Source organism: Dasypus novemcinctus, chromosome 18 (genome assembly GCF_030445035.2).
Source record: "Dasypus novemcinctus isolate mDasNov1 chromosome 18, mDasNov1.1.hap2, whole genome shotgun sequence".
Taxonomy (NCBI): Eukaryota; Metazoa; Chordata; class Mammalia; order Cingulata; family Dasypodidae; genus Dasypus; species Dasypus novemcinctus.
In genome coordinates this window covers 6,163,385-6,175,826 of record NC_080690.1, presented here as the reverse complement: position 1 = coordinate 6,175,826, position 12,442 = coordinate 6,163,385, and the positions used below count along the sequence as shown (strand labels likewise).

At 43.0% G+C, this 12,442-nt stretch overlaps 1 protein-coding gene across 6 annotated transcripts in view; it reads left to right on the top strand.

The window, feature by feature from the left end:
- CDH13 (cadherin 13) overlaps positions 1 to 12,442 on the top strand; it is a 1,112,406-nt gene that overhangs the window by 374,521 nt on the left and 725,443 nt on the right. For all 6 annotated transcript variants that reach the window (XM_058279653.2, XM_058279651.1, XM_071209046.1 and 3 more), the window contains one exon: positions 2,414 to 2,622. In XM_058279653.2, the coding sequence (XP_058135636.1) occupies positions 2,414 to 2,622 (209 nt within the window). The remainder of the gene's footprint in view (positions 1 to 2,413; positions 2,623 to 12,442) is intronic.

The window sequence follows — 12,442 nt, the reverse complement described above, 5'->3', positions numbered from 1 at the left end:
TTGATCTGGGCTACCAAGATGACAAAGGAAGCAATCAGGTGTCTGAGAAGTGCACACTCTCAAGAGTCCACTGTGAGTCCATGCAAGAAGCCTCTGAGGCAGAAGTGGCTTCCAGTGAAGTTTCTGTAGCCCTAATGCAGAGTGACTGTGAGGCTGTGCATTGCAAGGCGATCAGGGGCTGTAGGGGAGAACCTGGGCATAGGACTGGGCAGGGTACTGAGGCCACTGTATTCAGGTTCTGATGGGACTTCAAGAGGGATTTATACATGGGGCTTTGTCTTTATTGAGAACGTGTAGAGGTGTAAGGTGCAGGCTTTGCTGGCAAATGGACCAAGGTTCAATTCTTGGTTCTATTGTTTACAAACTGTGAGTGCATTATTCATTTTTCTGCTCTCCAAGCCTCGATGACTTTATATTTAATATGGGGCGAGGGGACTCAAAATAACAGCTCATTCATAGGGTAGTTGTGAAAATTAAATAAGGTAATGTATACAAAATGCTTAGCACTGGGCCTCCCATGTGGAAAATGATAAATCAGTATTATAATTAAAATTATTATAATAAGCATGTAATGTGATTGTAACCACCACAAGCATCATCTTCCAGGACAGAAAGATCAGTTTCATTCATCAGATATTTGTATAGCTTTAATGGTTACTATATAGCTGTTTAATATTTATTAGTAGGTGTTCACTAAATGACATTTACAAGAATGTTCCTAACAGCTATATTGAAAGAGCTCCACACTGGATATACCCAGATGCCCATCAATGCTAGAATGGACAAAATCAATGTCATCATGTAATGATTACTATATAGTACACAGTAGTAAGTATTAATTATTACTGTTTTCAGCAACATGGATGAACCTTATGAACATGACATTGAGCAAAAGACACAGCAGGCATATACTGTATGATTCCATCTCTATGAAGTTCAAAAGCAGACAAAACTAGTCTATGGCTTTAGTAGTTAGGAGGGCAGATGCTTCTGAGGTAGGTAGGGTCTCTGGAGGGGAAGAGGGACCTCTATTGTTACATGGATACTAGATAAACAGGTGTGCTCAATTTGAAATTCTGTGGAGTTGTACATTTTGATATGCACACTTTTCTTCATCTGCCATGCTTCACTTAAAAGTTTACTAAACAAACATGCAAGCCTCTTCAACAGAGGGCTAGGAAAACAAAAGTGTCGAGAAGAAAAGCGAGTAGACAGTTCTGTGCTACCCACAGAGATCTCAAAGTCTACTTCAACAGACCAAGACGTGTACACCTGGTGGTTGCAATACCTATAATACAATTGTGTACCAGGTACAGAAGACCCATAGAGGGGAATGTGATCAGGGGCCACTACCACTGCTTGAGACAAAGCCCCAGGCTCAATGTGATTTTCCTAGGATGACTCCTCTTCCTGCTCCTTCCCACATGTGACTTAATTCAAGGTTAGGAACTTCACTCAAATCTGTCCACTCCCCACCTCACCACCCCTGCTGCCTTAACTGGGCTAGGCATCAGTTGTACAACACTGGACCCACTGGCATTCTTGGACTTCATTCTTGCCCTTCTCAAACACTGTCTGTAATCTAGATCTACTAAATGATAAGGCTTGGGACCTGGACTTGGGTCCTCTGAGTTTTCAAAACCTTCCTGTGTGACTCTGATACTCCCCAGCCTTTGAGAAGCACTGGTCTACGCTGGAACCAAAATACAAACCTGATCTTAACCCCTTCCAAACCAAAATAGTCCAAGGCTACTGCGCAATATGCTAATTTAGTGGCTTTCCCCAATTTGTCTCCAAAGGATGTTTTCAGTTTCATTTCCAGCCTCTCCTTCAGCATTCCTAACATCCTTCCCCCATTTCAAATTTGCTTCTGATTCAAGTAGATGGAGTTGGTTCTTGTTCCCTGACTCAGTTTTACTACTTAACTACCACCCCATGCCTTTGCACAAATAGTCCCCTCTGCCTAGAATGTCTCTGCCCTTTTATGGGTCTCCTAATCTCCAGCTCAACTTCAAGAGCTTGCTCACAGATTATCTGTTTCATGATGCTTCCTCCTTGGTTCTGCCATAGTGCCTTGCCCTTATCAGGGTTAGCTCACTTTCCTCATATGTCACTCTGCCATATCTGATGATTTATGTCACCCATCACACTCTAGGACAAGGTTCACATCCTGTTCATCCTTGTATCTTCAATTCTGAGCATGTGCAGGGAACATGGGAGGAGATCAAGGGATGTGTGTTGATTGAATGAAGTCCTTCAGCATGTACAAAGCATAGCAGGCACAAGGGGTTGCTGTGAGATAAGGGGCAGCATTTGTATACTCTTAGGGGTGATTCATGTTTAAAAAGCCAGAGATTCCTCAAGGCCTAAGCTGCCCAGCCTACTCATGCTCTCTGTTGTGTTTCTCTTCTAGTGACCTTCAGTGACTGTAAAGGAAATGAGAAGCTACGCTATGAGGTCTCAAGCCCATACTTCAAGGTGAACAGTGATGGTGGCTTAGTTGCCCTGAGAAATATATCTGCAGTGGGCAGGACTCTGTTCATCCATGCACGGACCCCTCATGCAGAAGACATGGCGGAACTGATGATCATCGGAGGTAGAGACATCCAGGGCCCCTTGCAGGTAACACAGCTGGTTGGGATAAATTGGTCCAAGGAAGAACACTGGGGTCTGTCTGTCCTATGTGGAAAATTGTTCTGTGACTTATATTGGCCAAGATTCTTTTGTTATTGCAAAGGACATGAACGCAACTCAAAAAAACGTGTGTGTGTGTGTGGTGGGGAGAGCAGATTATTGGCTACTGGTGCCCAAATGATGACACTAATCTTTGGTCTATAGCCATCTCGTGATTCCATTTTCCTCTGTGTTGGCTTTACTCCTAGTCAGTCACCCCAGTACCACTTCATTCTCCCAATGTGAGCCCCTGAGAAAGCTTCTTTCCCCAATAATGCCAACAAAAGCTTGAAATTGAATCTCATTACCTCCCATTGGGTCACATGCATGTCCCTGAATCAAACATAGGGCCAAAATGCTTTAGTTGGCTAAGCCTGGGTCACGTGACTTTTCCAGAAGCCAGGGAGACAGTACCATCTAAACCTATGGACTGAGAGAAGAGAGGTGGTTACCCAGAGTAATCAGGATGCAGTTATCAGAGGAAGTGAATGGATATTGGCTGGCAAGAACTACAGTGGCCCACTAGAGTTGTACTTTAAGGCAACCACTGTGTGTGCTGTAATCCTTTGTTGTGCATTGGTGTCCCCTCCCTTCCAAAAGGACACACATACTGGTCCCTGCACTCTCATGCCTGGACACACACTTGATGAGTCCCTCAAATTGCCATCCAGTCTCTCTGATTGGGTTCTATAGTCTATCATAATTAAGTTGGTAGGAGTTAGCCTTTCATGAATGCTTGCTCTGTCAGGAGATAAAGCAATTTTTCCTAAGACACAAAGCTAGGAAGGGATATATCCGGCAGGTGGCTGGACTAATATTTTATTCCTGGGCATAACTACTATCCAAACCCACCCATTCTTCCATGTCAAGCTCAGCCCCACTCCCCAGGGAAAGAAGTGCTAGAATGTAGAATGGTTAGGGGCATGGATTCTGGAGCTAGACTGCCTCAGTTCAAGTCTCATCTCTATCCTGTTCCTTATTTGTTATTTGACCTTGGGCAAATCACTCAGTATTTGTCTCAGTTCTCCCATCAGTAAAATGGAAACAACAGCACCTCGCTCTTGGGGTTGCTGTGAAGTTAAATGAGGCAGTGGGTGCAGCCCATTGGCATGGTACCTGTACACAATAAGTAACACATATGCACTGGTTCTTATTGCCAATCCCGCTTTCCCTGACCTCCCTCTTCTCTGAAGGCACAGAGCATCCATCACTTTTGCCTCTTTGCTTAACCAATATGCACATTCATGCCTCACGCCCCACAACCAGGTGCTGAGTCAGACATACACTTACTGACTTACTGATACCACTCACTACTCACTAGTCATTGACCCACGTGATTGCACACAGAAGGGCCTCAGAAACACCAACTGCATATCTAGAAAAGTCTCTTTTCAGCTCAGAATAGTTCTTTTGCAATCTTTTGTTTTCCTGTTATTTTTCTTTTCCTTTTAAAAAATATTTTGGTCATTTTATTATGGGCATATCTGGGCAGCTTCATAAGACCCATTTTCAAACTTCATAAAATTCCGGGAGATGGGAGATGAAGGTCCTATTCTGTAGGAATCTAGCAACCAAATGACATAGCTGCTTCCACCTGCTTTAGAAGGAGCAAACAACTGCAGCCAAGCCATGCCAACATCTTCAGAGAGCTGCAAATGAGGAGCAGCTGGGCTCTCAAGAGCTTTGCCTCTACAGGACTTCTCACGGGGACTTAAGACCAACATTTCATGCCGGAGTCCCTTCATAATGAATCCCCAGGTCCCCAGTCCCTCAAGGTGAAGCTTGTTCTGAGAAGTGATCAGATTCCCTCCTGCTCCATGTTAAGCTAAATATTCTGACACTGTCTTCTAGGGATGCAAAGATGGCCAGTCATGATGAGCTACTTCTCTCTAAATGCATTCAAACTCAAATGTAAAACCCCATTCATTTGTCCCTAAGAAGCAGTCTTGGCTGAATATCCCAGCAATTTTGCCACTTTAGATATTTGTCAAGTCTTTTATATCACAAGTTAGTGGGATGCTGTGAAAATGGGTTGATGGCTAAGTAAAAGAAAAGCTTGTCTTTATGATGCCAATGTGTTTCCATGCTGGTATGTATACACAAGTCTTCTATTTTCTTTGAAAACATCAATGGCATTCTGTGGATTGATTTTTATCTTGCCATCTACCCTTACTTTTAAGGTTTATTCAGTCCAGGGATGCCAAAGAGATTCCATTCCTAGCAATGCCTCTAAGTAATAACTGATAATAACCTTCAAAAGCCTGGTATTGAGACTGATACTCAGGCCAGGATCGTTGGCAAAGAACCTGGTGATGGATTAGAAATATCTGCCAAAGACATGGTCACCGAGTAAATCAGCACAGTCACCCCTTACATCCCATTCCTGACTATTTAACTCCTTTGGTGTGCAGATCAGGAAGATACAATTCCCTCAAGACAGCACAGAGCATTGGAGAGCAGCACTTGCATTGCCAGTTGTACGGTCTTGGCTCTCTAGCTGCGTGACCAATACTCACTCTGTCACCCACACTCCACCCAGGAACTGAAGTAGCAGATACGGCAGGGTTATGGGGAGTGTGGCAGGTGGAGGAAGGCGATGAGGATCCTGGGCTGTGAAAAATTGTGGAAGACCAGCCAGCAGGCAGGAGACAAGGCTGGGCACACATCACTGTTGTTGTTATTTCATCAGTGTTGGCTGTGGATCTTCCCTCCTTTTAATCAAGAAGCCCACATTGTTTCTGGGCTCCTGGTTAAGGAAGAGGAGATGGGTCATTTGCAGCAAAAAGTCTCTGGATGACCAAATCAGGGAGCTGGAATGGCAATAACTACCAGTGCATATGTGATTCTTACTGTGTGCAGGTACCGTGCCCAGTGGGCTGCTTGCACTGCATCATTTAACTTCACAATGAGTTAAATGATGGTCAGTGTCCTTTTAACTACCTCTCTTCCGATGGCTGAAGCTCATAAAATGTTCCTGTGGCTCCTGCAAGTCCTAGCCTTTGAGGTCTGGCTCCCCGCCTTGTATCTCTCTTCTTTGCACCTTGCATCCATTTCTGCCCAGCCCTTTTGGATTGGTGATTCTGTTGTGAAACCTGAGGATGAGTTTCATCATTGCACCCACAGCCACTGGCTCTAAAGTCCCAGAGATTATGTGGCTCCATCTCAGGAGTACTCCATACTCCCACCCCAGCCAGGGCCCAAGGTCCCAGATCTCACTTCTCTGGACTGGGGGAGGATGAACAGAAGGGAATGCCAAGTAAAAGTAAGGAAATAGGTGGACAGCGGGGGAGAGAGGTCCTAAAGCCTAGGTAGATGAGCTTTAGGTTGAGGTGACAAGTCAAAAGGAACCATTGTAGGTTCTTGAGCAAGGGCATGATGAAGATCTTTGGGGGCTTTCATCCCCCAAAGGTCAAAAGTGGGGAAAGACTAGAGCTAATAGGGATAATAATAGCACCACCATTTAGAGAGTACCTAATTCATGGAAATCTCTTAAATGGGATACATATTTAATGCACATTATTTCTTACAACTTCCCTGTGGGTTGCTGATGTTACCCTTTTTCTACAGATGTCAGAACTTGGCCAAGGACCCCTAACTTGAAATTGGCAGAAGTGAGATTGAAATTCCACTCTTTCTGGCCCAACACCCATTCTTTTTCCTGCTACTCTGCATGTCAGGAAGCTGGGCCATCTTGGTGGTATAGCCATCACCCATGGGTCAAGGGATGATCTGGAGCAGCATTCTCAATGGAGGGATACAGCAAATGGAAGAAAGAGCCAAAGATCAGTGTGCAAGTAACTATAAGAGCTGTCAAAGATGGAAGATGCTTCCAAGATTTGTAGGAAGGTGTAGGTGAATTGGATCCAGTAGGGAAGGAGTGTGGATGGAGGTCTTGGTATGTGAATTGGCCCTACTGGGGCAATCTTGTCCAAGATGCCCAGAAGGGTAGGGACTATGGGGCTGCATCTCAGAGTAAAGATTTGGGAAAGACCAGCATATTGTTAGGAGCTATGGCTTTGGAGTTGGAAACAGCTGGGTTTAGATTTCTACTCTACTACTTGCTAACTGTGGCCTTGGGCCAGTCACTCAACTCTCTGTATCTCAATTTCCTCATCTGAAATGGGGATAAGAATGGAACTTATATCACAGAGTCCTGTTGGGCAACTGACACCAAAGGACAGGTCCCATTATCAGTATTGTTTTGGAACTTCTAGAGAAAGGATGAGTAGCTGTGGGTCAGTGTACTTACTGCAGCCATGAAGGAGAAGCCAGGGTTTGGGAGCAGGATGAGAAAGAGAAGCCAAAGTCAAGAAAGAAAGCAGGTCAGAGAGGGCAGCAAGTAGAACCAAAACAGGAGAGATTTCACTGTTGCATTTTGGAAAGAAGGTTTCTGTAAGAAAAGTGTAACCACAGCAAAAGGTAGTTGTACCACTATCCCAGGAGCCTGGTTTCTCTTTCATAATGGGTGTGTCTCTCTTACTTGTACTTCCTACTGTGACCCCCTTTTCTCCTGGGAAGTCTACAGCCTGAATCTGTGAAATTTCATGAACAATTTAATTGTAGAGCCTCAAGTTATTTTTGCATTTCTATTGGGGCTCCCAGAATCCAGGTGTGGCTGGGCTGTATAAGATCACCTCAGATCCAAGTTGGCAGAGGAGTGGTTTAACCCTTGCTCTCCTGGCAGGTGCAGAGGAATTACTGTGGAGCAGGGGGAGGGCAGTCACGTGGGCACAGAAGGGTTTTCTATCCTGCGAAGACAGTGATGAACTTGACTCCCAAATGTTTACGTGTGCCTGGTTAGAATCATGACTTGTCCCCACCTCCCCCCACTGTCTATCACTGACCAGAAGAGTAGGGAGACAGCTGTTTTCTTTCCCCCCTTTTGCTTGTATACAAAGCTTCAAAGGTTTACATGGAGAGGCTTTGTGTTTCATTCCTTATAAAAAAATGTCTTTCCCTGCTGTGTAAATGGGACTTACCAACATCATTTTTAAGTCTGGCAAAGAAAGCACCCTTTATATTTTCTTTCTGATGTAAGGAATTGTAGCATCCACGGCTTCAGATTAAAGCCAGGGAGACTTTCACCAATTAAAGAACTCAATGGAGGCAGGCTGGGACATGAGAGCATGGAGGGACTCACAGGGGTTATTTTGACTTTAGTGTGGGAACTAGAGACTACATCTAACAGCCTCATCCTGAAAAGGGGGAGCCCACATTGGGAACACCTGTAGAATTTAGATTCCTCTTGCTCAGACACCTGTGTCCTTAGGAACAGAGCAGAAGGTGCAGAACCCAATGGAAGCCAGCCATTGTCCCATTTCCCGTGGAGTGGTGGTACCTCCCAGCGACAGGCTGGAGTTCTGCTTCGCTGCCCCCAGACTGGGGGGTTTCTCAAAGGCAGATGTGATCGTGCCACTGCTCTGCTTAAACTTCCCTCTGCTTAAGAACCCACTGACCCACTTGGCCCCTTAAACCCCCAAGTCTTGAGAGATCCTCCATCAGAAACGGCCCCTCGTGCCCTAACCTGGTTCACGTCTCTGAACTCTTCCTTCAGGTTTGATGCCTTCTCATCTTTAAGTGGTTTGACCTGCTGAAATACCACCGCTGCCATGAACCTTCCCTGGCCCCCACTTCCAAAGGGGGGTCTCCCCTCCTCTTCTCACTCCTTGCACCAGGTCTTTTCCATCATGGCCTTCTTCTCAGCTATACTTATTTATTATTTCTCCATTTAGATGTCTAATGCGTGGTTCCCTGATGAGACTGGAAGCTCCTTGAGGGTATAATCTGTTTCCTCCCTCCCTCTCCTCTGGCCCCTCCCCAACTCCCTACCCTGTACTCTGGGCTCCAGCTCTACCAAACGTCTTGCAGTTTCTTGAATTGGCCAGACTCCGCCTGCCCTTGCCATCAGCGGCTCCACTGGCTGGGCTATGTCCCCTCCACCACTGCACTGACCAGTCCCACCTGACCTGGCCAACTCCTTTGTTCCTGCCAAGGGTTCCCCTGTCTAGGGGTAGCTTCTCTGACCCCCACGGCTGGTTGGCTGATTATTCTCTAGGACCCCTGGAGGCCGTGCCTGGCTGTCCCCTTGCATACTGCACACTAACAGCTGCTCTGCCCTACCTGACCCACCTGGAACCTGAGCTCCTGACCTCAGGGATTCAGCTCCCATGCAGGGAAGACTTAACTTTCAGCACCGACTCTGGGGCCAGACTGCCTTGACTTCAGCTTCCTCACCTGCAAAATGGGCTAATGGGGAACCTCATGGGGAACTTGTGAGGATCAGATGCAAAGCACTTAAGAGCCATGCCCAGTGCACCGTAAACGCCATAAAGGCCAGTTATTCCTCATCGTTGTATCATAAGAGGCAGGCTTAAAAAAATCGTTTTTTATAAAACAAGTCAATCTTTCATCCAGACCCAATGTGAACACGTTCTCAAACTCTATAGTCGGTAAGAAATTCAGTGTTACAGATGAACCCAAATCATCACCATTCCCATTCTTCAGAGCCCCACATTAGGCTAGATACTGGCTCAATTCTGAGAGAAGGGACTGTATTTTTATGGATTCACTTAAACACCAAAGAAATGGCAGTATTTAAAAGTTAATTACAAACAATTTACACTTCTTAACTGGAAGTCAATACATAGTGTTCTCAGCAAAGAGAAATTGGTCTCTGAATCAAGTTGCTTAAATTAAACACATGCCAAATAATTAATTCCCCCTTTTTGGTCATTTTTTAAATCCCTGAAAAATAAAAGAGGGAGATAAAGTTATGACAGAAACTGAAAAAGCTAAATTTAAGCGTGTTTATCTTGCTTGTTCATCATCATTGTAAATACTCAATTTAAAAGACGTAATTTTGGCTCCTTATCAAGTTGGAAATAGTAAAATAAGATAAAATAAATAAAATAAAGTAAGCAATTGGAGACAGGGTTGTCTTGGGAGAAACGGTTGGTTTTTACTTTTTTTTCCTTTCTTTTGAAAATAAAATATAAAATATGTCATCAACTGCCCAGAGGCCAACAGCAATATTGTTGGCTAATATATGTCTGGGCCCTGGGGGATATTACAACTTTTAAATTCACGGCTTCCCAGGATTCCATTTTTGAAGTACCTCAAGAGAAGCCTAGAGCGGGATGCTCAAGAGCAATGGCTATAGCCTCCTCTGTGGCTACATTTCTATATTCTTGGGGGATATTTGGCCAAGTTGGTGTGGATGATAAAAAGGGAGGGTCTGGAGTCCCCAGAATTGGAATCTAATTACACATCCAGTATTTATCAGGCATATGGCCACTGAAAAGTCTCATTTCCTCTTTGAACTTCCATATTCTCATCTGGATGATGGTGATTATACCCTATCCTTGCATGCATGCCATCAGGATATACCCCAAAAGTGAATGCTGTGCTTAACCCAGAGTCAACCTAACACAGAGTTTCTCCATCACTTAGATTTTTCCTTCAGTGAAGTGTCCAGTAAATGACTGTCACCTTTATACATTTCCCCCAACTCCCCTGATCTCACACATTCTAGACAAAAATAGTTTTGCATATTTGTGACTGAAATAAACTCTGCTTTTTGTCAACCCTGAGCCAACCATTTCAATCCTTCCTGTTTGTTTTGATCATCATACCATGTAAACAGCAAGACCTCTGCCACTGCCACGATTCCATTTCCTTTGTTCAAAGCATCCCTGGGAAGGAGAGCAACTAGGGTTTGGTAAGAATAGTGACCTCATCTCAAGACCTTATTACACTGAGTGGGAGTGGCACAGAGTCTCTTGAGATGGTCAAGGATATCAATCTTGCTGAAATCAAAAATGTTTTGCAACCATTTCAGTAAGAGACCCATCTGTGTGTATACATGACCATAAAGAGAGTATGAGTTAAAGATATTTAATATGCACTGCTTTAACAAAATCTGTAAAGTACTACTCTCAATGGCAAAAAGCCTCCCCACCTACTATTTCAGAAAATTAGTATCCATTTATCTGTCACCCAAATTATGAAAAATATATACCTAGAAAACTATGGGACAGATTTACGAATTGGGCCTACAATGGGAGTTAGGCTGTCATGTTTGATACTTGTCTAAAATGTTATGTTTATGGCTCTTAGCTCCAGGAAACTAATTCAAATATGAATAAAAAAGACATTTAATTCATTAATTAAGAAGATAAGAGATGGCTTTGTGGATCAGAATCAAAGAAAACTATATTCTGAAGACTATTCTGCTTTGGGGAAAAATAACCTATCACATAGGAAATCTAAATGACTAGAAGAGGCTTCTTTTTGGCTTGTGAACACTCTAGGTTTCCTGTTGTAGAAGAGCACAGTCCAACATAAACAGAATATGAGCCATATATGTAATTTTAAGTTTTCTACTTAGCTTAGAAGGAGAAAAAGGAGAAATTAATTTTAATAATATATTTTATTTAACCTAATATATATAAGATATTCCAATTTCAATAAGTAATTAAAATAAGGATTATTAATGAAACTCTTTTATAAGTTTTTTATACTGTCTTCCAAATCTGGTGTATATTTTGCATTTTCAGCCCATCTCAGTTTAAATTAGCCATATTTCAAATGCTCAATAGCCACACAGGTTGTTGATGGCTACCAATTGAACAGGGCAACTCTGAATTTCAAATGTTATCAAAAGGGCATTAATGTATGTTGAAAGAAAGATGGAAAAACCATTCACTGAGGACCTACCACATTGTAGATTATTGCCCTAAATGCTCTCACATATATCTCTGATGCCTAGAGCCAACCCGTGGCATTGGTTATATTGTCCCTATTTTATAAATGGGAAGGACACTCAGGCTGGGGGAGGTTAAGCAAGTCAACCAATGTCTGGCAATAAAAGCTGGGAGTTGAACCTGAGCCTTCTGACTTTATGTAGTCACTGCTATTGTGATAATAGTAACATTTATAATAGAACTAGTGTTTTCCTGTTCTCCAGAAAAGGTTATGAAATGGCAGAAAAATTTAAATGTGGTAAGAAATAAAAATTAATCTGGAACTGAGCAAAACTCCTGGAGAAATTTTAGATAGGTGGGCAAGCTCTGTGTTGTCATGACACTTTTTAAAACTTTCCTCATGAATTAAACCTCTGGAATTAGAACCTCATAGAAAGAGCACAAGTTTCCAAACACAGTTGTCTCCTAGGCCACGAGTTCCATTATGTCATAGACCTTATCTCATGTATCTTCATATTCCCAAAATCTAGCTAAAAACCTTGTATTTATTTAGCAAAATTCTAAATTTAAAATTTTATCTTCATGTATATTAACTGATTCAATGCTTACAACAATACATTGAAGCAGTTGGTGTTATTACTGTTTTACATGCAAGGAAACTAGTTCAGAATGGTCAAGGGGCAAGTCTTAGGTCACAGAGCTGGTTAAATGGCAGCCTCAGAATCACATCCACTGTTAAGCCCTAGTTGCAATGTTCTTTTGATCCATAGCCATCTCCTCAATAGCTGCTTAAAGCTCTTGCGGTAAATGGAATATATTAATAGCATGATCAGAGATAAATTTCTACTTAGTATCGCTGATGGAAAAAACATGTGTTTCTAACCTTCTACACTTTATAATCATAATGATTACCATCAATCAAAGACTAGAGAATTTTAGGTGTAAGTGTAGGGTGATAGCCTCCTTTTTAAACTCTCCCTCTGAAATGTTGCTCCAAGTGTGATTCACATGGAGATATTTGGTCACCATGAGCTTTGTGTGTGGCTGCTCTTATTGGATATTTGGAA